Source organism: Hyla sarda, chromosome 9 (genome assembly GCF_029499605.1).
Source record: "Hyla sarda isolate aHylSar1 chromosome 9, aHylSar1.hap1, whole genome shotgun sequence".
Lineage (NCBI taxonomy): Eukaryota > Metazoa > Chordata > Amphibia > Anura > Hylidae > Hyla > Hyla sarda.
Genome location: NC_079197.1, coordinates 42,300,056 through 42,324,617, shown reverse-complemented (window position 1 = coordinate 42,324,617; position 24,562 = coordinate 42,300,056). Strand labels below are relative to the sequence as shown.

Genomic DNA, 24,562 nt, shown 5'->3' with positions numbered 1-24,562 from the left:
AATCAAAGCTTAATTTTGAGGTTCCATTTAAGCTGTGGGGTTAGTTCTAGTGCTCTATTTATGCTACTAGGTTAGTTCTAAAGCTGTATTTATGTTCTAAAAGTAGTTCTGGTGTTGTGTTTATGGTATTGTTGTGGCTACGGGAGGGTTATGTTGTGTGTAGTAAATATGTTTCACATTCAAGATGTTAACTAACCAAATTTTCCTCTGTGACTCCACAACAATTGTTTTGTCAAGGAAGCTGGTTCTCTGTGCAAAGTGAAGGAATTAGACACCTGGACACTTGAATTCTGTGAAACAACTTTGAAAACTTTACTCAAACTTTTAAATCAACTCAAATAAAATGCAGTTGCTTTGGTACAGTTGGAATGGTACAGCTTTTTAGCCAGAAGAATAGATATTTGGTCACTGTCCCTTCAACCGATGCTTTACATAAGCTTTACTGAATTTAGGAATCCTTTTGAGATGCTTCTTAGCATGTATACTTGTAATTACTAATTTAGATGTATATGCAGATGCAAATATTTACTGGTTCTCAAGTTCTCGTTCGAATATTACTGAAACTACTGTTGAGGATCTTAACTGGATGGCTTACAGTGGTGCTGTAATGTCTGATTATTTGTTTTTGTATTTTTCTGTTTAGGTGTGTATTCACACACTAGGATGTTCTGAACAGTTTGCTATTCTCCCTGCATAGGGAATAGTTAATGATCTCAACCTATGAGAACTCAGGTGGGGTTATTTAAACCAGAGTTCTCCTGCTTTCTGGGCTTGGTATTTGTGCAATACACTTCCATGTCTGCTTGAACATACACCTTGTATTTATCTTATGATATTATCTGACTTTTAGCCATGGTTAAATAGTCTTGTTTATTGTAGATTTTAGTCTGTGTTCCATCTGTCAGTTTTTAGAATGATGTATGTCTGTTCTGCTTAGTCTGTGTTCAGACTGTGTTAATCTTGCTTGTTTCCTGTGCTCTGTATGTTATAATTCCTGTTTGGTATCCTGGAGTCTATTCAGACTCATCCGGTTCTAGTCTTGTGTTCTATGTTTTATATATATATGTTTCCTACTAGGTCAGCATCCTGTTTTCCTGATCACATGGTGGAGTGTGCCCGCTGGCTTGTAGTCTATTTGGCTTTAATATGCTGTCTACTCCTTTTGTGGAGTGGGGTGTTCAGTTTGTTTCTGTTCTGTGTCCCAGTGTGAACAGCGTCCTATGTTCCACATCAGTTTAGTGTTTTTCATTCAGTTGTTCCGTCCATCCCCTGCATCTCCTGGATTCTTCTGTGTACCTGTTCCATACCTAGACTTGTTCATTTTATCATGTCTGCCATTTATCTGGATTCCGGTTTATAAACTGTTTGTTAGTACACTATATTCTACCCTGTTTGTATAATTATATTATGTCTGGTTTTTGGTAGTTATTCCGTTTCTGTTTCTGGCCTGTGACTGATTGTGTATATTATTTGTTTTTATGGCCACTGCACTTAAGTGCAGGGAGGGACCAGTTCCAAGTTGTCGATCCACCGTTTAGGGTAAATGGGCAAGTAGGCAGGGATAGTGTGTTTAGGGACAGCTTAGTTCTTACTCTCCCTGGCAACCCCCCATCATGATAGGTGCAAAGTAAAAAATGTAGACTTCTCTTTACTTACTTAGTGGTAGTTCTGTGACACAATTCCTGTAAGTACGTATATAGAGAAGTCTTCTTGACGAGGCAGCACTCACTCCAACCGTAAGCCAAAACTGGTGTATTCATTATTGCCTCTTGTTGGGTTTTTCCTGTCTAACAAAGACAAAGTTTTTCCTTTTGGAGAGTGGACTCTTGTAGAACCATATCCTCACAGCATGGACAGGAACTTGATCAGGAACAGTGACTTGATTGTAGACAGATTGTATCTAGGTTAAAAACATGTGGCCTAGGTGTAGGTTTGCCTAGCAATAGGGGTACTAGGAAAAATACATGTGGTGAGGAACTGTATGGAAAAGCCTTGTGGGGTGTAGGTTAGTTGGGGTGTTGCTGTTCTAGATACTGAAAGGGCGCTGTTAACCCTTGTCACTCGTGACCCCAGGGTGAGGGTTAATTTCTGTAATTTTGCTGGGCCTATCGCCACCCTTCCAAAAAGCGATAGGTGCGTGCGTAATAATTAGATTGTCCACAGCCACAGTTGAACTTAAAACTTGCAGGAACTTTTACTGAAGAATTTCTGAAGCAGGCAATATCAATAACAGTCCAGATAACAAAGTCCATTTATAACTGAGCAGCGATTGACAGTTGGTTGGGATCAGATAAGTTTAATGTAGCTTCTCATAGATTCTGTAGCATAGATCTGCTGGATATAGGGGTGCGTTTAGGTCCAGTGATCTTGCAGAGATGACGGGGAATTGTAAAATCTAATAGTCTCTAGCATAGGCCGCGGCCGCAAAGCTTTGGGCCTAGTTCTTGTCTTTGTAAGCTGCAGAGATCCTACCTCATCCAGAGTCAGCAACCCAAGAGAGAGAATAATGGCGGCCGCTCCCTTATATGGGCAGGGGTTGGCCGCTTTGGATTGGTCCATAACAACTGTCACTCACCGTTACATTGCATTGTGGGTGAACACGTGACATGAGAACCACCAAAGGTCCTTCAGCAAATCATAGAGTTCTGAACTAAGTCACATGACCTGCAGGTCCTGCGACACGAACAAGGTAGGAATCTTTAATAGACATATTTACATGTTTTATTTACATAAATATTAGCTAACTAAGGGGTGACGAGGGGCTAGCTAAGGTAGAGGACCCCCCACTGTTCCTAGGGACTCTGTCTTTGGGGACCTCACCACAAGGTAACGTATGATATACAGTACTGGGACACCACATACACACTTTTCAGCATGGAGATGTAAGTTTGCCCAATGTCAGGCCTAGATTGGTTCTAACCGGTTTCGGTCTGCCTCTTTTCCAAAGATAGACTGGAGACTTTTTGATCAGCCACTGGCTGGGATGATCATGTGACCAAAGTATAATTGTTCTGTGTTCATTATTTTTTTTACCTCTGTGCATAAAAAAAAAACTTTTGACTTAACAACTTTCTCAGGATGGTAGCTGGAACAGTTGTACTGAGACACTGCATTAACTTGCTGTATTTAGCATGTACTGAGGTTAGTTCTGGTACTGTATTTGCAGTATGTTATGAGCTTTAGTCTAGTGCTGTATTTGTTATGAGCTTAATCTTGTAACATTATGTATGCTTATGATATTTTATTTGTTTTTTATTCTTATTTGAGGGTATCAGATTTCAGAAAGCTGGAAGGATAATTGCAGCATCCTGTGCCTGTCATACAAAGTTCCTAGGCTACACATGTTTCTGAATATTCACAAATGAAGGATGAATGTATTTGAGTTAGTGTAGTGTACTTGTTGTAAGGTCAGCAGTCAGCTCCTTTCTGCATACTACTTTTTAAACCATGTATGGTCCCCATGTTACTTTTAATCCATGCTACCTGGTGCATGCTCCTGTCACCCGATCTGCATCATATCCTATCTCTGCTATATTCTGGCTCCACCCATAGTGTGTGCTCCTGCTCCTTCCTGATTCATAAATGGCCAGCAAGTGCATCCAAATTCTTCCCTTTCAATCACATGCCATTACCTATTATATCAAGCAGCCATACCTGCTCCACTGTACCCGAGCAAAGGTTCTATGGTGTTCTATTAAAGGTATATCTTTGCATGTGGATGTTTCAGGGTATGATGGCAGCCTGTTTACTAACTACTTTTATATTGCCTCTCCTGTGTATGTTTATCATGAACCTGTGATGTGTCCAATGCCCTGTTTACCTGTTAATGATGATGCATCTCGTCTGCCAGCCCTACACCTTGGCATGTACATGGAATTGTCCCTGTCTGATGCTTTGATTTGGGAGTCTCCTGGTTTGCTGGGTCAGCCACCACCCACATTGAGGTAGTGACCTGGTAGCCATCTGTAGAAAATTCCAGATCCCTGTACATGGGTTAAATGGTGAAAACCAGGTGGGCTACTTAGACATCATCCTTGAGAGTGGCACAAAGCCAAATCTGTTAGGGGATGCAGTGGGTCCATACCCGTCACCTGTTACATTTACACATATTTATTTATAGTGTGGCAAAAAAAATCTTAAAATTCTAGCCTTGGAGATAGAAAGGAAAAGGGGCACAGTTGGGATTTAGCAAATTTTGAAATGTAAAAATTTTAGCTAGGTGACAGATAAACTTAAAGGGGAACAGTGGAAAAAGAAGGTTTTGAAATCAACTGGCTCTAGAAAGTTTGTAAATTACTTCTATTTAAAAATGTTAACCCTTCCAGTACTTATCAGCTGCTGTATACTACAGATACTGTATACGACAGAGAAATTTGTGAAGTTCTTTCCAGTCTGACAACAGTGCTCTCTACTGACACCTCTGTCCGTGTCAGGAACTGTTCAGAGCAGGAGAGGTTTTCTATGGGGGTTAGCTTCTAATTTGGACAGTTCCTGACACGGACAGAGGTGTCAGCAGAGAGCACTGTTGTCAGACTGGAAAGAACTGCACCATTGTCTCTGTAGTATAAAGCAGCTGATAAGTACTGGAAGGGTTAAGATTTTTTAATAGAAGTAATTTACAAATTTGTTTAACTTTCTGGCACCAGTTGATTTGAAACATTTGTTTTCTACTTTTTTTTCACCCAAGTTCCCCTTTAAAGTGAAATTAAACATTCATTATGGACTAATTAAGTAGAAGGTTTTTAACAATAACTGTACCTTGTTTTGCATTTTTGGGAACATTTGACCGGGATGAATGTGTGTTCCCTTTGGCAATGATCGAACAGCTATTGGCCCCACCTGTAATAGTGAAAACATTTTAGCTGAATGTTGGACTTCTTTTCATATATTAATAATACATTTGCATTGTATTTTGAGGCAAAAATGTGTCATTTCAACTTTTAACAGTCTGTTTGCTATTATCGTAGCTACAGCAATGATTGTATTTATTCTTTCAGAATCCAGACAAAGCCATCTTGCAGCACAGTCCCATAAATTTAAAATAAAAACTATATTATTTTTGACAACAAATTGTGCCATTAGAACACTCTGAGACTTCTTGAGTGGTGTCAATTGTAGATATTTTATATTGCGATATAATAACAAATATTAAATGGTCACTTTAGAACAGGCATCTTTTTCTTTCTATGTAGGTCTTCTTTTCGCCCACTAAAAAGCATAAATTCTTTGAGTCATACATTCAACAGATTGATTGATAGAAAGTATATAAGCCAGTCTACAGCTAGCAAGGAGAGGCAGCAATAAGCGGAAGCTTCTCGTCTGTCCTTTTAGCAATTGATGGGGGTGTCTCGGCTCCCCAACCCCACTGATCAAAACCACTGACAAGTCTTTATGATGTGTCAACTGTTGAGTGAAAAAGTTGAGGAGACTTACAACATATTAATCATTACCACCTGCTTAGTATTAGTAAATACTTTTATTTGCCATGAAACAGCAGTTCTTGAGCTTTTTTCTTTTTTTTACAGCTCTGTGTTGTGGCCATTCTTCTGTTGTTATTATTATTAGAAATAAAAAACTAAATAGCCAATTAGGTGTTACCAGTTGTGGGTGTGCCCCTTCAAATTCGGCCTCTGTCAGCTTTGATTGGATAGTCTCAGACAGTAACATAGTAACATAGTTCATAAGGTTGAAAAAAGACCAGAGTCCATCAAGTTCAAACTAGAACCCTAATGAGTTCCTACTGAGTTGATCCAGAGGAAGGCAAAAAACCATCATACTAGAGGTAAAAATTCCTTCCCGACTCCAAATATGGCATCAGAATAAATCCCTGGATCAACCTTCTGTCCCTATAAATCTAGTATACATAACCTGTGATGTTATTATTCTCCAAAAATGCATCCAGACCCCTTTTAAATTCTTTCACAGAGTTCCCCATGAGCACCTCCTCAGGCAGAGAATTCCACAGTCTCACTGCTCTTACAGTAAAGAACCCCGTCTGTGCTGGTGTAGAAACCTTCTTTCCTCCTGATGTAGAGGATGCCCCCTTGTTATAGATACAGTCCAGAGTATAAATAGATCAATGGAAAGATCTCTGTACGGTCCCCTGATATATTTATACATAGTTATTAGGTCACCCCTAAGCCTTCTTTTTTCTAAACTAAATAACCCCAATTCTGATAATATTCCTGGGTACTGTAGTCCTCCCATTCCCCTTATTACTCTGGTTGCCCATCATTGAACACTCTCCAGCTTCACTAAATCTTTCTTGTACACTGGTGCCCAGTTCTGTACACAGTATTCTATGTGTGGTACTGTGATAGATTTATGTGTGTGTATATATAAATTTTATATACTGTACATGTAAAATGCCCATTTAGGATGAAGACTCCATATTTCTGTTACTTGTCCACTCCTCCCCATCTGCCCCTCCCCTCTCTGCTCACTTCATCTGGCCCCCAACATCGTCTGAAGACTTTGAGCAAAGAAAGCCCGGGAAAGACGCAGGAGTGGCATGCCTTTCCTCCTAGCAGGGGGTGGGAACTTATATTAATGACAAAGGTGATATAAACTTGAACGATTTGAAATAAAGTCTCAGTGGAAAGCACACAGAGAACGCAGAAGCATATGACAATGGCTCTGTCTGATTTATTTCTCTATGCTTCGGTATATACATTCTGTATATGGATTTGGCCGGGAGTAAGATAGCTACAAGAACACTGAGATAAGCTACCACAGACTGACTGTGATTTGTACAGCGGTAGAATTATTTCCTTGTCGTGGGCATCTATGCCCCTATTGATGCACCCCATGATTTTATTTGCCTTGGCAGCAGCTGCCCGACACTGGTCACCACAGCTAAATTTACTATTAACTAAGACTCCTAAAACCTTTTCCATGTTAGTCGTCCCAAGTGTTCTCCCATTTAATACATAACCCCAGCCCAGATTTTTCTTCCCCATGTGCATTACCTTACATTTATCAGTGCTGAACCTCATCTGCCACTTCCCAGCCCAAACCTCCAACCTATCCAGATCCATTTGTAACAGTGCACTGTCCTCTATAGTGTTTACTGCTTTACAGAGTTTAGTATCATCTGCAAAGATTGCTACTTTACTATTCAAGGTCATTAATAAATATATGAAATAGAACATGACCCAAGACTGACCCCTGTGGTCCCCACTAGTAACAGTCACCCAATCAGAATAAGTACCATTAATAACAACCCTCTGTTTCCTATAACTGAGCCAGTTACTTACCCACTTGCACACATTCTCCCCCAGCCCCATACTTCTCATAAAGCCATGCTGATATGGGGTCATGCATTTATTTTTATTAAATACTCCAAAATAGCATCTCTTAGAAAACCCTCAAACAATTCACATACAATGGAGGTTAAACTAACAGGTCTATAATTTCCAGGGTCACCTTTTGATCCCTTTTTAAATATTGGTACCACATTTGCCATGCGCCAGTCCTGGGGAACAGTCCCTTTTACTATAGATTCCCTGAATATAAAAAAATGTGTAGTGTAGTGACACCCCCCAACTGGTAACACCTATTGACTATTTAGGCATACATTTCTGTTTCTAGTAAGGATAACAGGAACAGCTCAACCCAGGACAATAAGAGATATTCCAAAATTGTTAGTGCTTAGGGAATACAATAATGTAATAAAACAGGCAAGTCACAAGAGGCAACTGATTCTTTTTATGTCTATATTTAGTACATTCATAAAGCAACAATAGTAGAGGCTGTAGACAAAGTGTTATCATATAACTGAAATATGTAGAAATGAAGGAGATTTGGGCTGGGTTTTTTGAAGAACCACCACTGCAGTTTTTGAGCCATAACCAGAAGTAGAAATACAATGTAAGGACTTACACTTCTTCTTCCTACTGAATCCACTGACTTTGGCTCAAAAACTGCAGTAGCAGTTTTCCAAAAATTGCCAAGTGGAAACCCAGTCTTAGAGCTTTGTATCCACAAAATAGAGATACACACATTATAAAGATATACCATATTTTTCGCCCTATAGGACGCACCGGCGTATAAGACGCACCCTATTTTTAGGTGCAAAATCTAAAAAATTTAAGATTTTGAACCCAATAGTGGTCTTCAACCTGCGGACCTCCAGATGTTGCAAAACTACAACTCCCAGCATGCTGGGAGTTGTAGTTTTGCAACATCTGGAGGTCCGCAGATTGAAGACCACTGCATAGGAGGTAATACTCATGTGTCCCCGCCGCTCCGGACCCGTCACAGCTGCCCTGGATGTCGCTCCATCGCTGTCGCCGTGTCCCCGTCGCTCTGCTGCCGGCCTGCTGCTGAACGTCTCTGCTGCCGGCCGGGTATCCTCGCTCTCCGTCGCCGTCATCACGTCGTTACGCACGCCCACGCACGTACGCGATGACGTGATGACGAGGAAGGAGAGCGCCGGCCATACAGGGGATCCCTGAACGGAGAAGACACCGAGGAGGCAGGTAAGGTCCCTCCCGGTGTCCTGTAAGCACTAACCCGGCTATTCAGTCAGGCTGTTCGGGACCGCCGCAGTGAAATCGCGGCGGTCCCGAACAGCCCGACTGAACAGCCGGGTTAGTGTCACTTTCCCTTCAGACGTGGCAGTCAGCTTTGATCGCCGCGTCTGAAGGGTTAATACAGGGCATCACCGCAATCGGTGATGTCCTGTATTAGCCGCGGGTTCCGGCCGTTGATGGCCGCAGGGACCGCCGCGATAGGTGTGTATTCGCCGTATAAGATGCACCGACTTTTTCCCCCCAGTTTTGGGGAAGAAAAAGTGCGTCTTATAAGGCAAAAAACGGTAATCGAAAATTACTTGGCACACTACATGGACCTAAAATAGATGTAACAATTTATGTACATTACTAAAGTACTTCATATCAGAACATAAAGAAAACATAGAGCTCAAACATGTTTACACCATGAATATCCATCAGAGTTTCTGGAAAAAATGGTGGTACTAATCTATTAACAGTATTCTAACATTTTTTGGGAATTGTGATTGGTGATCTGTCTGGTATTATAGTTTATTTAGCAATATACCAGTTAAGTAATAATGCAAACTGCATTAACTCTACATCCCTATTATGGTTATAACTGCCATCAAGTAACAATTCACATTCAAGATGATTTTCAAACAGAACATAAAATAGGCATAGATTAGTAATGTAAACATTTAGACATTTAAACCTTTTGCCAAATATACTTTAAAAGTATTAATTTTTTGTTTATACTTAGAGAAAAACTGAGATTGTTTATCCCATTTACATCCTATGACCTATATATATTTATGTCATGGACGGGACTATGTTAACGCGGAATGATGTATGGATTCAGGGGGGACTGATTTTGACCTCCACTGAGTAATCAGGAACCATTCCTACCATCCAATCTTCTCTCTGCTTTTGCAGATCAATGCAATGCCTAAAGCATAGCATTGAATATTGTATGCAATTGAAAGATTGGATATAATAGTACCAAATGGTGGCTATAAAATTATGGAAACAATAATTAAAACAATAATGTAATAAATGTCAATAAGCCCCTCACCTAATAAAAGTTTATATCACCCTCCTTTTCCCATAAAAAAAAAATGTAAATGAAAATTAATACAAACATATTTGGTGTTGCCACATGTGTAAATGTCTGAAATCTCTCTCTCTCTCTCTCTCTCTCTCTCTCTCTCTCTCTCTCTCTCTCTCTCCTCTCTCTCTCTCTCTCTCTCTCTCTCTCTATATATATATATATATATATATACTCAATGGCCCTCATTTACTATTGCAAACCCGACATGTTTTGCGTCAGATTTTGCACCAGATTTTGGGCCAGAATTTGGGCCAGAATTGAAAAACCCCGATTAACTCTCCATTTTGTTAAAGATTACCTGTCATCATCTAAACTTTCTCTGATCCCCCTTCCCATCTGTCCCTTTCTCTAACTATGCCTATCCCTGTGTTTATTGAGGTTTAAAACGCTGTGGAAATACCTTTTTTCATCCCTATTCATTAGCTCAGGAGCACTGTCTTTCTGAGGGGTGGAAGGAGGCGGGTCCCGGCAGGCATGATGTCACATGAAGCCTGGCCGGGACTCTGATTCTGCCAGTCTTCCTGTATGCTGATCTCCCTCTGCAGCAGTGTTTCCCAACCAGGGCACCTCCAGCTGTTGCAAAACTACAACTCCCAGCATGCCCAGACAGCCAACAACTGTCCGGGCATGCTGGGAGTTGTAGTTTTGCAACAGCTGGAGGCACCCTGGTTGGGAAACACTGCTCTGCAGTGTGCATACAGACTAAGTACAAGGGAGGGACGGCAGCCTGTCTCTCTCTCTCCTGTGTCTCTCTGCACTACAAAGTCAATGCTGAGAACCAGGGGCTGAGGGAGCAATTACACAGAGCAGGGAGTGTAGTGAGATAATACAATGTATAAGATAACGTGTGGTGAGGGGCAGGGGGGAGGGGGAGGTGACTGGCTGTTATATGAGAGGCATGTGTAGGCTTGTAGCTCACAGGCTGGGAGCGAGTCCTGAGCTGAGAGTACTGAACTTCCGGTGGAAGGACCAGAGCCCTTCAGCATTAGTCCTAAAAGCTGTACACTTACTACGAAAAGCATAGGATGCTGCTTTCAGACCAGGCATAGAAGAGTGACCCCTAGTGGCAAAAAGTATAAAATGAAAAAACTGGTAGAAATATTAATATTTTTTAATGAAGATATATTGCAATATCTCTTCATTAATGAATATGAACAACATAGTAAAAGTTTTTGTTGATGACAGGTACTCTTTAAGAAAACCTGAAAAAGGGACATTTTCACCAAAACCCAGCATATTTACTAAGGTTTCCACATAAAATGTGGTGGATTTGAGCTGAGGAAAACCAGACAGATCAGAGCATGTGTAAAAAAAGAAAAGTGTAGAGAAAGTGGAAAATGGAGGGAAAACTTAGTAAATACTGTGGAAAATTAATTGTAGGGAATTAAATCCCACAAAGAAACCTGCACTCATGTGTGTATGTACTCATGAAACTTGGCACACATGTTACTTATATGTCAACAACAAACATAGGATAGGTGATTTAACCTTTACTCACCCCCATTTGCCAGGGGCGGGGTTTTTATTTAAAGTCCCATACAAGTCTATGGGAAATTTATGTTAACTTCCAAACAGCTGAAGATATTTCGATAATATTTGGTCACATGTTACTTATATGTTAAATAAAAATAAATAATAGTTAAATTAACCCCTAACCTACCCCCATATGTGAAGGATGGGGTTTTTGTTTCAAGTCCCATGCAAGTATATAGGACTTCTGGTGCCGTACTCAACAAGCTCTGCTCTGCATCTCCTGGTGAATGTGTCAGTTCAGCTGGTAAGCCACACCCTATCTCACAAAGACATGCCTACCTTTTAAGCCACACCCCTTTTACTTTCAGCTTACAATATCTTTACCACAATGCAGCCCCACCTGAGGACAGGATATGAGGATTAGAAATGAGGATCAGCTATGGGGATGGATATGAGGTCGGGATATGAGTATGGGAAATGAAGTTGGGATATGGGGACGGGATATGGGTACTGGATATGAGGTTGGGATATGAGGTCGGGATATGGGGTCGGGATATGGGGTCGGGATATGGGGTCGGTATGGGGACGGGATATGGGGACGGGATATGGGGTCGGGATATGAGGATGGTATATGAGGAGGGGATTTGGGGTTGGGATATGAGGAGGGGATATGGGGTCCGGATTTTGGGACGGGATACGAGGACAAAAGCTTCCTCCTTTGTTGCTTTTCCCCCACAAGGATAAGGTAGGAAAAAACAGGCAGCGCCGGGTACTCAGCTAGTATTAAAATATAATATTAATGAAACAACATGGTGAACAGCGTAAAGGTAAAACAAAATATCAAAGTTCAAAATTGATGATTTTTGGTTGTCATATATCAGAAAAAAATGAATATCAACAAAGATAATACCAATGAAAATTACAGATCACTGCATAAAAAATTAGTCCCAATATAGTCCCATATACAAAAATAAAGTGTTATTGGAGTCAAAAAAGGACAATTTTAAGCATACTCATATTCTTAAAAAAGTTATTATTTTTTAAAAGTAGTAAAATAAAACAAAACCTATATAAATTGGGTATAATTGTTTATTGGCCTTACAGAACAAAGATATGTAATTTTAACCATAAAAATTGTAAAATTGATTGTCAATGTCAAATAGAAGAAGATAATTCAAAGGTAATGACCAGTGACAGTGACTGTACTTTACAAAAATATCTATGGTCTTTGGCTGAATTGTGCAAAAAATAAGGTTGACAATTATGTCCAATATTTACCTGATCAATGATCTGAGTAGTGATTTCACAGTCTGATATATGTACAATAACATTCTTTGAAGATCCAGGTAGTGAGGAAGAAGTTGCTAGCTCAAATCCATCCAACCAGTCTCCTAATAGACAAAAATAAATAAATAAATAAATATACACACATACCTTCAAAGCAAACAGATAAAGATTGCAGATTCTAGGAACTCTGCCATCTATATTTGCTGCTAAGAGCTGCAAATACCTCTAGACAGCTGTTAGGGTATAAAAGCAAACTGTACATTTCCTGGAGATTACGGTGGCTGCCAAACTTAGGAAACCACCATTTGATTTCTCAGCCAAGTGTTCAGGAGGTGAAGCTAAGGCTGCCTCCCACTCCCCCTCACCTACCAGTCCCTCATTGATTGACATACAGAGCCCTGTCCATGGAGGGGCTTGGAGGTGAGAGGGAGTGAAGAGATGTGGCAGGCTGTGATATTTGAGCAGCTCAGCTCAAGGGGTACTCCGGTAGAATTTTATTTTTTTTTTTAAATCAACTGGCGCCAAAAAGTTAAACAGATTTGTAAATTACTTCTATGAAAAAAATCTTAATCCTTCCAGTACTTATTAGCTGCTGTATACTACAGAGGAAATTATTTTCTTTTTGGATTTCTTTTCTGTCTGTCCACAGTGCTCTCTGCTGACACCTCTGTCCATTTTAGGAACTGTCCAGAGCAGCATTGGTTTCCTATGGGAATTTTCTCCTGCTCTGGACAGTTCCTAACATGGACAGAGGTGCCAGCAGAGAGCACTGTGGACAGAAAGAAAAGAAATCCAAATAGAAAATAATTTCCTCTGTAGTATTCAGCAGCTTATAAGTACTGGAAGGATTACGATTTTTTAATAGAAGTAATTTACAAATCTGTTTACTTTTTGGCACCAGTTTATTTTTTTTAAAAAAGGCACTTTGCTGCAATACAGTTTGCTTTAATACCTTATCAAGTATCCAATGATGTCTCCAGCTCTTAGCAGCTAATACAGCTAAAGTATAGACCGTTGGGGAACACAGGTATTTTGAAGATTCTCAGAGGTCTTGGGAAAGACAGATGTCTGAAGACAGCGCTTCGGACTGTGGATAAATACCTATTCCCGAAATAGTCGAACAAGATATATATGAAAACATAACAAAAGCAATTATTTTGGCCAACTCAGTTTACAGGTCCTGCCCTTGCAATGTCTGTTTATTTGGTTTTTTTTTTGTTTTATGTCTTGGGGTCTGTTCAGACATTGGTTTTTATGTCTGAGCAGTTTCTGCGTGATTTCTTCTCTGGCTAGGGAATATTTAAAGGTTTTAGCCAATGAGAACTTGGGTGGGGCTATTTAAACCCGATCTCTGCTACACTCTGTGCTGGTGATATGTGCAATGCTGGCCATGTCTGTTTGATCATGCACCTTGCATTTATAGTGTGATATTTCTGAGTTTTTAACCATGGTTAATAGTCCTGTTTATTATAGATTTTAGTCTGTGTTACATTTGTCGGTTTTTAGGATTGTATGTCCATTCTGCTTTAGCCTTGTTTCTTAGTCCGTGTTCACACTGTGAGCATACTGACCTGTGTCCCTTCACGTTGTAGAGTTTGATTTTCTTGTATCTGTTTTTATAGAGTTCATGATTGCTGATCTTTAGAGTTTATAGTACATATATTGATCATAGAGTACAGGGTGGGCCATTTATATGGATACGCCTTAATAAAATGGGAATGGTTGGTGATATTAACTTCCTGTTTGTGGCACATTAGTATATGTGAGGGGGAAACTTTTCAAGATGGGTGGTGACCATGGCGGCCATTTTGGAGTTGGCCATTTTGAATCCAAGAAGAGGGTCATGTGACACATCAAACTTATTGTGAATTTTACAAGAAAAACAATGATGTGCTTGGTTTTAATGTAACTTTATTCTTTCATGAGTTATTTACAAGTCTCTCTTTGTTTACAGCCATTGACATGTCGTCGAGGTTAACACGTGAGGAGTGGATAGAAATTGTGTTGATGTCTGGTGAACGCAGTAACCGGGTTATTGCAGCAGATTTCAATGCAAGACACCCTACGAGACCACCCATCTCCCATGCTACAGTTAGCAAACTGCTTGCTAAGTTTCATGAAACTGGTTCAGTGTTGGATTTGCCAAAATTTGGACGCATGAAATCTGTCTCTAATGAAGAAACATCAGAGGCTGTCATAGTTTCATTCAGCAAGAGCCCACAGCGTAGCACTCGCCGCATGTCACTGGAGAGTGGCATTAGTCGAACATCCCTTCGGCGGATATTAGCTACTCACAAATAGCACCCTTACAAACTCCAGCTACTGCAGCATCTCAACGAGGATGACCCAGATCGGCGCACTGAATTCGCAGAATGGGCAAAACAAAAATTGGAACAGGACCCTCAGTTTACGCAGAAGATTTTGTTCAGTGATAAGGCAAACTTTTATGTGAATGGTGAAGTTAACAATCAAAACCACCGCTATTGGTCTGACACTAACCCACATTGGATAAATACCTCCAAGGCTGTTGGAACACAAAAATTTATGGGGTACAAAGATAGTGGGGCCATTCTTTCTCAATGGAAACCTCAAGGCCACTGGATATGCGAAGATGCTACATGATGATGTGTTTCCCTCTTTATGCACTGAAGCTGGCACGTTCCCTGAGTTTTCCCAGCAAGATGGTGCACCACCACATTATGGGTGTCAGGTCCGAGCATTCCTAGATGAACAGTTTCCTGCAAAGGGGATTGGTCATCGTGGGCCAGTTGAATGGCCATCAAGGTCTCACGATCTGACCCCCTTAGACTTTTACATTTGGGGTCATCTGAAGGCAATTGTCTATGCTGTGAAGATACAAGATGTGCAGCACCTGAAACTACGGATATTGGAAGCCTGTGCTAGCATTTCTCCTGCGGTGTTGCTATCAGTGTGTGAAGAGTGGGAGAAGAGGGTTGCTTTGACAATCAAACACAATGGGCAGCACATTGAACACATTTTATAAGTGGTCAGAAACTCTTAAATAACTCATGAAAGAATAAAGTTACGTTAAAACCAAGCACATCATTGTTTTTCTTGTGAAATCCCCAATAAGTTTGATGTGTCACATGACCTTCTTCCTATTGAAAAAACAAAAGTTGGATTCAAAATGGCCGACTTCAAAATGGCCACCATGGTCACCACCCATCTTGAAAAGTGACCCCCCCGACCTACGATGGCCCTGACATATGATAATTTCCACATGCGATGGCCTCTCAGAGGCCATCGCATGTTGAAGGTGGCATCAACATACAATGCTTTTGTATGTTGGGGCCATCGCCTAAACGGCTATCCGGCAGCGCTGACTGCTTCAGCTGCCACCGGATAGCCGTTTACGGTGCCCCGTGTGCTCCAGAGATGGTCTCCTACCTGTCCTCTTCATGATCCCATCCATCGCCAGCGCTCTCCTTCGTCGTCATCACATTGCGCGCAAAGGATCGGCGTGCGTAGTGACGTGATGACGGAGAGTGAGGATCCTGGGGAAGCAGAGATGTCCGGAGCATCGGGGACACGGCGGAAGCAATGGAGGGCGACATCAAGGGCAGTGGTGACGGGTCCGGAGCGGCGGGGACAGGTGAATACAGCTTCCTATACTTTACATTGCACGGATCCCTCCACATACGATGGTTTCAACAAATGAAGGTTCATTTGGAACGGATTACCATCGTATGTTGAGGGACCACTGTACTAATGAGCCACAAACAGGACGTTAATATCACCAACCATTCCCATTTTATTAAGGTGTATCCATATTAATGGCCCACCCTCTAGTGTTTCATCTGTGCTTTACCATTGGTCTATTGTGTACTCTTTGTTTACTCACTGATCTATGTCCTCTGAACTAGTATCTGTTAATGTTAGTGTTCCGTTTATTATATTTCTGTTTACCTTCTAGGCTAGCATCCTGATCACACGCTGGAGTGTGCCCGCTGGCAAGAAATCTATCTGAAGTTATTATTCTTTCTACTCCTTTTGTGGAGTGGGGTGTCCAGTTTGTTTCTGTTCTGTGTCCCAGTGTGAACAGTGTCCAATGTTCCTGATCAGTTTAGTGTTTTTCATTTAGTTCTTCTGTTCATCCCCTGCATTTCGTGGATTCTGCTGTATACTTGTTCCATACCTAGCCTACTGCACTTTAGCTCAGGTAGGGACCGGCACCGTGGTTGTCGATCTGCCATTTAGGGAAGATGGGCAAGTAGGCAGGGAGAGTGGTTGTTTGGAAAAGCTTAGGGCTCACGCTACCTGTCCACCCCTGGTCATGACATCCCTCTTCATCAGGTTAGTTTTGGGAAAAGATATTGGGGGACATGTATCAATAATGGTGTAGCAATGTGTGATTTTATGTATGTTTTTTTGCGTCAAATGGAGCATATTTGCGCCAAAATTATCAAATTTTCTCTGTCACTTTATTAATGGTGTAGATTTGCACCTAAATGAAGGTATTTGCGCCTAAACTTGCGCCAAATTGAAAAGTCGCAATTAATGAATTCCAGACCAAAGAATGATTGTAACTGAAATCACGACTAACAAAGTGAAATCAGTGATTTTGTTCTAAACCATTTGGCGCAATTGTTTGTTGCAAAAAGTGACATAAAAGGAAATTTGAGACAAATCACAGTAAAAAAAAAGGGTAAAATCCTTCATACATACCCCCCACTATCTCCACAGCCAGTAATGCCATCTCAAGATGGTCATCTTTTCCGAGGACCCCCAAGATTTTCTACCTGAGGTTCTCTGAGGGTTTTCTCTTTCGATTGCATCTACCATCTCAAGACCTTTGAGCCCCGGTGAACACAGGCTGCTCCAGGTATTTTGTATAATTATGCACCAGTATGGTGCAAAGTATATGTTGGTGTTGTGCCCACAGGGGAACACTACATAGTAAATGTGTATTATGCTAACCTTGATACACACTCCGACATATTTGAGTATCAGCACTCCTGTTCTTAGTTTTTTTTTACGTATTTGGCCCGGTAGAAACAGCTGACAGATTCCCTTTAGTTTCTGATAGCAAATACTTGCTCAACTGAAAAAAGCTACAAAAGATATGAAAAATAAATCACTGCTTTCTTCCAGAAACTTTCGTCTGGTATTGCATTTTGTCTACATTGAGGTGAATTCCTTCTCCCCTTCTCTGGCTATCATAGTACCAGACTGCTTACTCAATTTTACAGTGTTAACTAAACAATTTAAAAAGATACTGGATCCAGTCTGAAATAGCTTACCAATTTCAGGTAAAACAAAACCAACAGGATTTGGCCATAGACCTTCAATGAAATCCCACATAAGTTTGCTGAGTAAACATTTTATTGGTTGCAGTTGTTTTACACTTGAAATGTAAATAGACATCTCACTATCTTTGTTTTCCACATCTATCCTGCAATAAAAAATAAATAAGCGTAAGAGTATATTTGTTTGGCCTATGAATGTATGTATTTATTATTACATATATATTACATAATATTATTTCCTGTTACTTTATGATTAGCAAAAAAAAAAAAAAAATACAAAATAATTTGGCAATCTTGCCAAGAAGATCCATGCCTAAAATTATTAATTTTTTTCCATCTTTTTCATCATATTCCTACAGTAACAAATCTCATCCACAAAGCTGTGACTAAACCCACAGCGCAAGATGACCCAGCTTGCCAATTATTCATGTAGGTTGCACTCACTGCTTTTAACCTTTGCAATGAAAGGAGACCATTCGCTGTAAGTAGTTTCTGCCGTTCTACTATAGTGGTGTGAGTTGCACCACAAAGGGCCCTCTAAGGTTTTGTCACCGAAGGACACACATAATCCTGGAGCTGAACACTCCGAATCTAACCTACATGGCATGAAGTAGAAGGTCCATTTGCTATTTCATTTACTGTACACATCATTGAACTTGTGGAGGGATTTGTAATATATTTGCAGATAACTCATCAGACTGTAAAGCATTTGTTATCATACACTAGAGTGTCAGTTGCAACTGATCCAGTACGTTGATTAGGCAACAAATGTCCATACAACATGCAAAAGGTGAAGAGTTCTCAAGTAATCTGAAACAATAGTAAAAAGGCATGAATATAACAAAACAAAAAAGTCTCTGCCAAGAGCAGCATTTCAACTTGTTTCGAGAAAGAAAAGGGAAAAAAAGGGAACAGAAGACCAGCGCACCCTGTGCCGTTACCTCATGGGGATATGAGTAAAGTGGAATGGGAATGAAAACTGCTCACCTTGTCGTGTCGCACTGCGAGCGCGACACCGTTGTAGGCTTTGTATAGAACTATGGTGATCCGCGGCAGCCTGTGTCCTTCCGTTTTTCGAAATAGTCGAGGCGGTTCAGTCAAGATGCGAGTTCTGTGTTCATGGCAGAGGTCACAGATTAGAAAAATCGGATACCTCTCTGGCGCTCGCAGGATCCGTGTTGGTGGTCAATCAGGCAAAGACCGCCTGGACACAATCCTCCGCCCGGTTGTCCCCCGCTCCGGCTGCAGCCTGATTGATCGCCAACACGGATCCTGCGAGCGCCAGAGAGGTATCCGATTTTTCTAATCTGAGACCTCTGCCATGAACACAGAACTCGCATCAAGAGCAGCATTTCACCTTACAGTATAATGCATGTTCTGTTGTTCTCTTTCTGCTTTAGAGAAATGTTTCAAGCCTAAAGGATACATATTGGTAGTTCTTTTATTGAATATTATTGTTTAATTTATAGGGAAACTGACAGCAGTTTGGAAGAATCTAACCTGCTGATATGGGCCAACAGGGAGGTGGACACTGATAATGTACCTTTATTGTCCTTCTCCTCCACACCATTTTTGTGCAACATTAACTGTTATGAATATGGTAATGAGGGTATTTGGAGGAGCTGTCTGCTTGAAAGGAGTTATCAACCTTTAATTATTAATATATATATATATGTATATGTATAGATTTTTTTTTTTTTTGGCTAAGGCGTTAAATGAACTTAAATAACAAACTGTTACTTACCGTATTTATCAGGGTAGAATACGCACCCACCTATAACACGCACCCTCATTTTTCCAAGGAAATTTGGGTAAAAAAGTTTTTTTACCCAAATATCCTTGTTAAAATGAGGGTGCGTGTAAATGCGAGTATACCCCCCCCAAAAAAGGAGTTTATCGGTGTATAACATGCAGATAGACTTTAAGCTTAAAATTTTAGTTTGAAAAATGCGTGTTATACGCCGATAAATACAGGACCCCCCTCCGTTTCTTCGGTGATCCCCTATTCTGCTTCCGGTCAACACAGAAACTGAGGTAGAGGTAAGGCTGGATTCACATTACACTTTAAGCAATAAGGGACAGTATACGGCTGGAGGGAGCGAAAACCGTGAGCTCTTGTATCCCTGCCGTATCCAGCCCGTATGTAATGTATTTCAATGAGCCAGACAGAGTGAAACGCTGACTACGGTCGGCTCATTTTTGCCCTGTATGCGGTTCTCCCACCGGACCTAAAACCATGGTGTACCACGGTTTTAGGTCTGGCTGGCATGTATGTAATGGTAGGTAGGTTGTTAATCAATATCCTCTTTCTGGTTAGCCCATATGAGCAGGTTAAATTCTTCAAACCTGATGACATTTCCACTTTAAGGGTCTATTCACACATACAGTATTCTGCACAGATTTGGTGCGCAGAATTGATGTGCAGGATTTTCTTCTGCAGACTTAAATGTAAACTGAATGACTAAACACAGCTTGAAATCCTGTTCATCAAATCTGCGCAGAATACTGTATGTGTGAATAGCCCCTTAAGGGGTGATTCCAGTGAAAAAACTTTTTTTTTTTTTATATATCAACTGGCTCCAAAAAAATCTTAAGCCTACCAGTACTTATCAGCTGCTGAAGTTGAGTTATTCTTTTCTGTCTGACAACAGTGCTCTCTGCTTACACCTCTGTGTCTCAGGAACTGTCCAGAGTAGCAGCAAATCCCCATAGCAAACCTCTCCTTTTCTAGACGGTTCCTGGGACAGACAGAGGTGTCAGCAGAGAGCACTGTGGTCAGACAAAAAAGAACAACTCAACTTCAGCATCTGATACGTACTGGTAGGATTAAGATTTTTTAATAGAAGTAATTTACAAATATGTTTAACTTTCTGGAGCCAGTTGATATGAAAAAAAAAATTTAAGTTTTTTCATGGAATACCGCTTCAACCTCTACAGGACCCAGGATGTATGCGTACACCCTGCATCCTGGGTCCTTAACCCCTTAAGGACCAAGGGCGTACAGGTACGCCCTTGGTCCTGCTCTCCTGATATAACGCGGGGTTACACAGTAACCCCGCGTCATATCACGGCGGGCCCGGCGTCATAGTGATGCCGGGACCCGCCTCTAATAGCACGGAGCGCCGATCGCGGCACCGCGCGCTATTAACTCTTTAGCCGCGCGCTCAGAGCTGAGCCGCGCGGCTAAAAGTGAAACCGAAAGTGGCCGGCTAGCTCAGTCGGGCTGTTCAGGATAGCCGCGGCTAATCGCTGTCCGATCGCTGTCCGATCGCCGAATGACTGCTCAGTGCCTGAGATCCAGGCCTGAGCAGTCATGCGGCAGAATCGTTGATCACTGGTTTCTTATGAGAAACCAGTGATCAGCATAGAAGATCAGTGTGTGCAGTGTTATAGGTCCCTATGGGACCTATGGGACCTATAACACTGCAAAAAAAAAAGTGAAAAAAAAAAGTGAATAAAGATCATTTAACTCCTCCCCTATTAAAAGTTTGAATCACCCCCCTTTTCCAATAAAAAAAAAACACAGTGTAAATAAAAATAAAAATAATTATATATGGTATCACCGCATGCGGAAATGTCCAAATTATAAAAATATATCATTAATTAAACCGCTCGGTCAATGGCGTGCGCGCAAAAAAATTCCAAATCCAAAATAGTGCATTTTTGGTCACTTTTTATATCATTTAAAAATGATGAATAAGTCCTATCAAAAATGGTACCGTTAAAAACTTCAGATCACGGCGCAAAAGATGAGCCCTCATACTGCCCCATACACAGAAAAATAAAAAAGTTATAGGGGTCAGAAGATGACAATTTTAAACGTATTAATTTTCCTGTATGTAGTTATGATTTTTTCCAGAAGTCCGACAAAATCAAACCTACATAAGTAGGGTATCATTTTTAATCGTATGGACCTACAGAATAAAGATAAGGTGTCATTTTTACCGAAAAATGTACTACGTAGAAACGGAAGCCCCCAAAAGTTACAAAATGGCGTTTTTTTTTTTCAATTTTGTCGCACAATGATTTTTTTTCCGTTTCACCGTAGATTTTTGGGCAAAATGACTGACGTGATTACAAAGTAGAATTGGTGGCGCAAAAAATGAGCCATCATATGGATTTTTAGGTGCAAAATTGAAAGAGTTATGATTTTTTAAAGGCAAGGAGGAAAAACTAAAATGCAAAAACGGAAAACCCCGCGGTCCTTAAGGGGTTAAGGATGCAGGGTGTACAGGTACGCCCATGGGAATTCCAGACCCCGCTGCTAGCCGGTTGGGGACTGGACCGGGATGCCTGCTGAAATTATTCAGCAGGCTTCCCGGCACACATCGCCGAGGGGGGTCTTGACCCCATGTCGGTGATCATCGCAAATCACCGGTCAATGCAGACCGGCGATCTGCGGCGATTCCGGGTCATACGGATCTCCGGTGACCTGGAAAATAAGAGGGATCGATTCCCTTGAAGGGATTGGAGTGAGGTGGCAGGGGTGCCACCGCTCCTATCCCTGCTATTGCTCGGTCATAAGCGATCGACCAATAGCAGATCGGGGGCGGGGGGGTGAAAGTTTGGTTCCCCCCGTTCTGCCCACCCACGGTAGTCAGGGCAGAATGGGGGAACTGCAGACTACAGAAGCTGGTGAGTTGCCTAGCAACATCTGGAGGGCTACAGTTTGGAGACCACTATACAGTGGTCTCTAAACTGTAGCCCTCCAGATGTTGCAAAACTACAACTCCCAGCATGATTAGACAGATGTTTCATTAAAGTTGGATGTGTAAATGAAAACTATTTTTTATTCACTAAAATGCAGTTTCCCCCCAAAATTTTACATTTTTAAAAGGGGTAATAGGTGAAAATGCCCCCCAAAATTTATAACCCCATCTCTTCTGAGTATGGAAATACCCCATGTGTGGACGTCAAGTGCTCTGCGGGCACATTACAATGCTCAGAAGAGATGGAGTGCCATCGAGCTTTTAGAGAGAGAATTTGGTTGGAATAGAAGTCAGGGGCCATGTGTGTTTACAAAGACAACCGTGGTGCCAGAACAGTGGACCTCACCCACATGTGACCCCATTTTGGAAACTACACCCCTCGCAGAATTAATAATCCGACTTTATTGAAAAGTCGTCAAACACCTGTTAGGTGTTAAGGCTCACTGTACACCTTGTTACGTTCCTTGAGGGGTGTAGTTTCCAAAATAGTATGCCATGTGTTTTTTTTTTTTTTTGGCTTTTCTTAAATGTGACATACCCCCCAAAAACCATTACAGCAAAATTTCCAAAAGCCAAATGTGAGTCCTCTTTTGAGCATTGTAGTGTGCCCGCAGTGCACTTGACGTCCACACATGGGGTATTTCCATACTCAGAAGAGATGGGGTTACAAATTTTGGGGGACATTTTCTCCTATTACCCCTTTGGGTAATTTGGGGAAAAAAGTTGTCAAACACCTGTGGGGTGCTAAGGCTCACTGGACCCCTTGTTATGTTCCTTGAGGGGTGTAGTTCCAAAATAGTGTGCCATGTGTTTTTTTTTTTTTTTTTACTGTTCTGGCACCGTAAGGGCTTCCTAAATGTGACATGCCCCCCAAAAACCATTTCAGAATAACTCACTCTCCAAAATCCCATTGTTGCTCCTTCCCTTCCGAGCCCTCTACTGCACCTGCCGAACACTTTACATACACATATGAGATATTTCCTTCCTCGAGAGAAATTGGGTTACAAATTTTAGGATGATTTCTTTTCTTTTACCCCTTGTAAACATTCAAAAACTGGGTCTACAAGAACATACGAGTGTAAAAAATGAAGATTTTGAATTTTCTCCTTCACTTTGCTGCTATTCTTGTGAAACAACTAAAGGGTTAACACACTTACTGAATGTAATTTTGAATACTTGGAGCGGTGCAGGCCAGGGGCGGGCGAGGCCGAGGAAAGGGGGGGGGTGGCAACAGCTGGAGGCACAAAAGGGTGATGGGATGTCACATCTTCTCCCTGTTTGACTGACACACAGATCTCACCTGACAATGGGGGAGATTTATCAAAACCTGTCCAGACTAAAAGTTGCTGAGTTGCCCACGGCAACGAATCAGATCACTTCTTAATTTTTCAGTGGCCTTTTCAAAAATGAAAGATGTTGCTATGGGCAACATTTTCTCTGGACAGATAAATCTCTCACAGTGAGTTTGACAGAAAAGGTTCTACCACCAATCACCATTCATGGCACATAAGGATTTCCACACATGTCGCCCTTCACAGATAAGCCCTGTGTGCTGACATCAAAGGGCATTATTGCCAAGGGCACAGCAGACCCCTGGGCCACACCTCTTTAAAAGACATTATAGGCAAAACTGAAAATACAGGTTTTAGCTGGAATGCCTGGGATATCCATGCTACCGTGTTTACCTGAAAATAAGCCCTAGCTGGATTATCGGGGTGGGCTGAAATATAAGCCCTACCCTGAAAATAAGACCTAGACCAGTGGTCTACAACCTGCAGACCTCCAGATGTTGCAAAATGTTTGCAACATCTGGAGGTCCGCAGGTTGAAGACCACTGACCTAGACAATGCCCGGGCTGCAAATATTAAAAAACAAACTTTTACCTTCGTCCTTCATTCCCCTGTTGCTAAGGAACCGGCCTTATGGTCCCTCCGCTGTTCTTGCTGCTTCCTGGGGATGGGAACGTTACAGAGCCTTCAGCCTATCACCGGCCGCATCGATGTCCCGCCCCGGCCAGTGATAGGCTGGGCCCACTGTCATGTAAGGAGCTCTGGCCGGCTTCTTACATGACAGTGTGTTTAACCTATCACTGGCCGGGGCGGGACATCGCTCCGGCCGGTGATAGGCTGACGGCTGTCCTACGTTCCCGTCTCCAGCGTGAGGCCGACGTAGGTAAGTTAAAGTTTATTTTCTTTATCTTTTGCAGCCCAGGCATAGGGATAC

General features: G+C 41.5%; 1 protein-coding gene across 3 annotated transcripts in view; it reads right to left on the bottom strand.

The window, feature by feature from the left end:
- The window catches only part of LOC130290247 (uncharacterized), a 66,968-nt gene that overhangs the window by 4,630 nt on the left and 37,776 nt on the right, over positions 1 to 24,562 (bottom strand). For 2 of the 3 annotated variants that reach the window (XM_056537595.1, XM_056537596.1), the window contains 3 exons: positions 17,625 to 17,776; positions 12,355 to 12,467; positions 4,759 to 4,839 (listed from right to left, as the gene is read on the bottom strand). In XM_056537595.1, coding sequence (XP_056393570.1) covers positions 4,759 to 4,839; positions 12,355 to 12,467; positions 17,625 to 17,776 — 346 coding nt within the window. The remainder of the gene's footprint in view (positions 1 to 4,758; positions 4,840 to 12,354; positions 12,468 to 17,624; positions 17,777 to 24,562) is intronic. The other variant, XM_056537597.1, reaches the window with a different exon arrangement.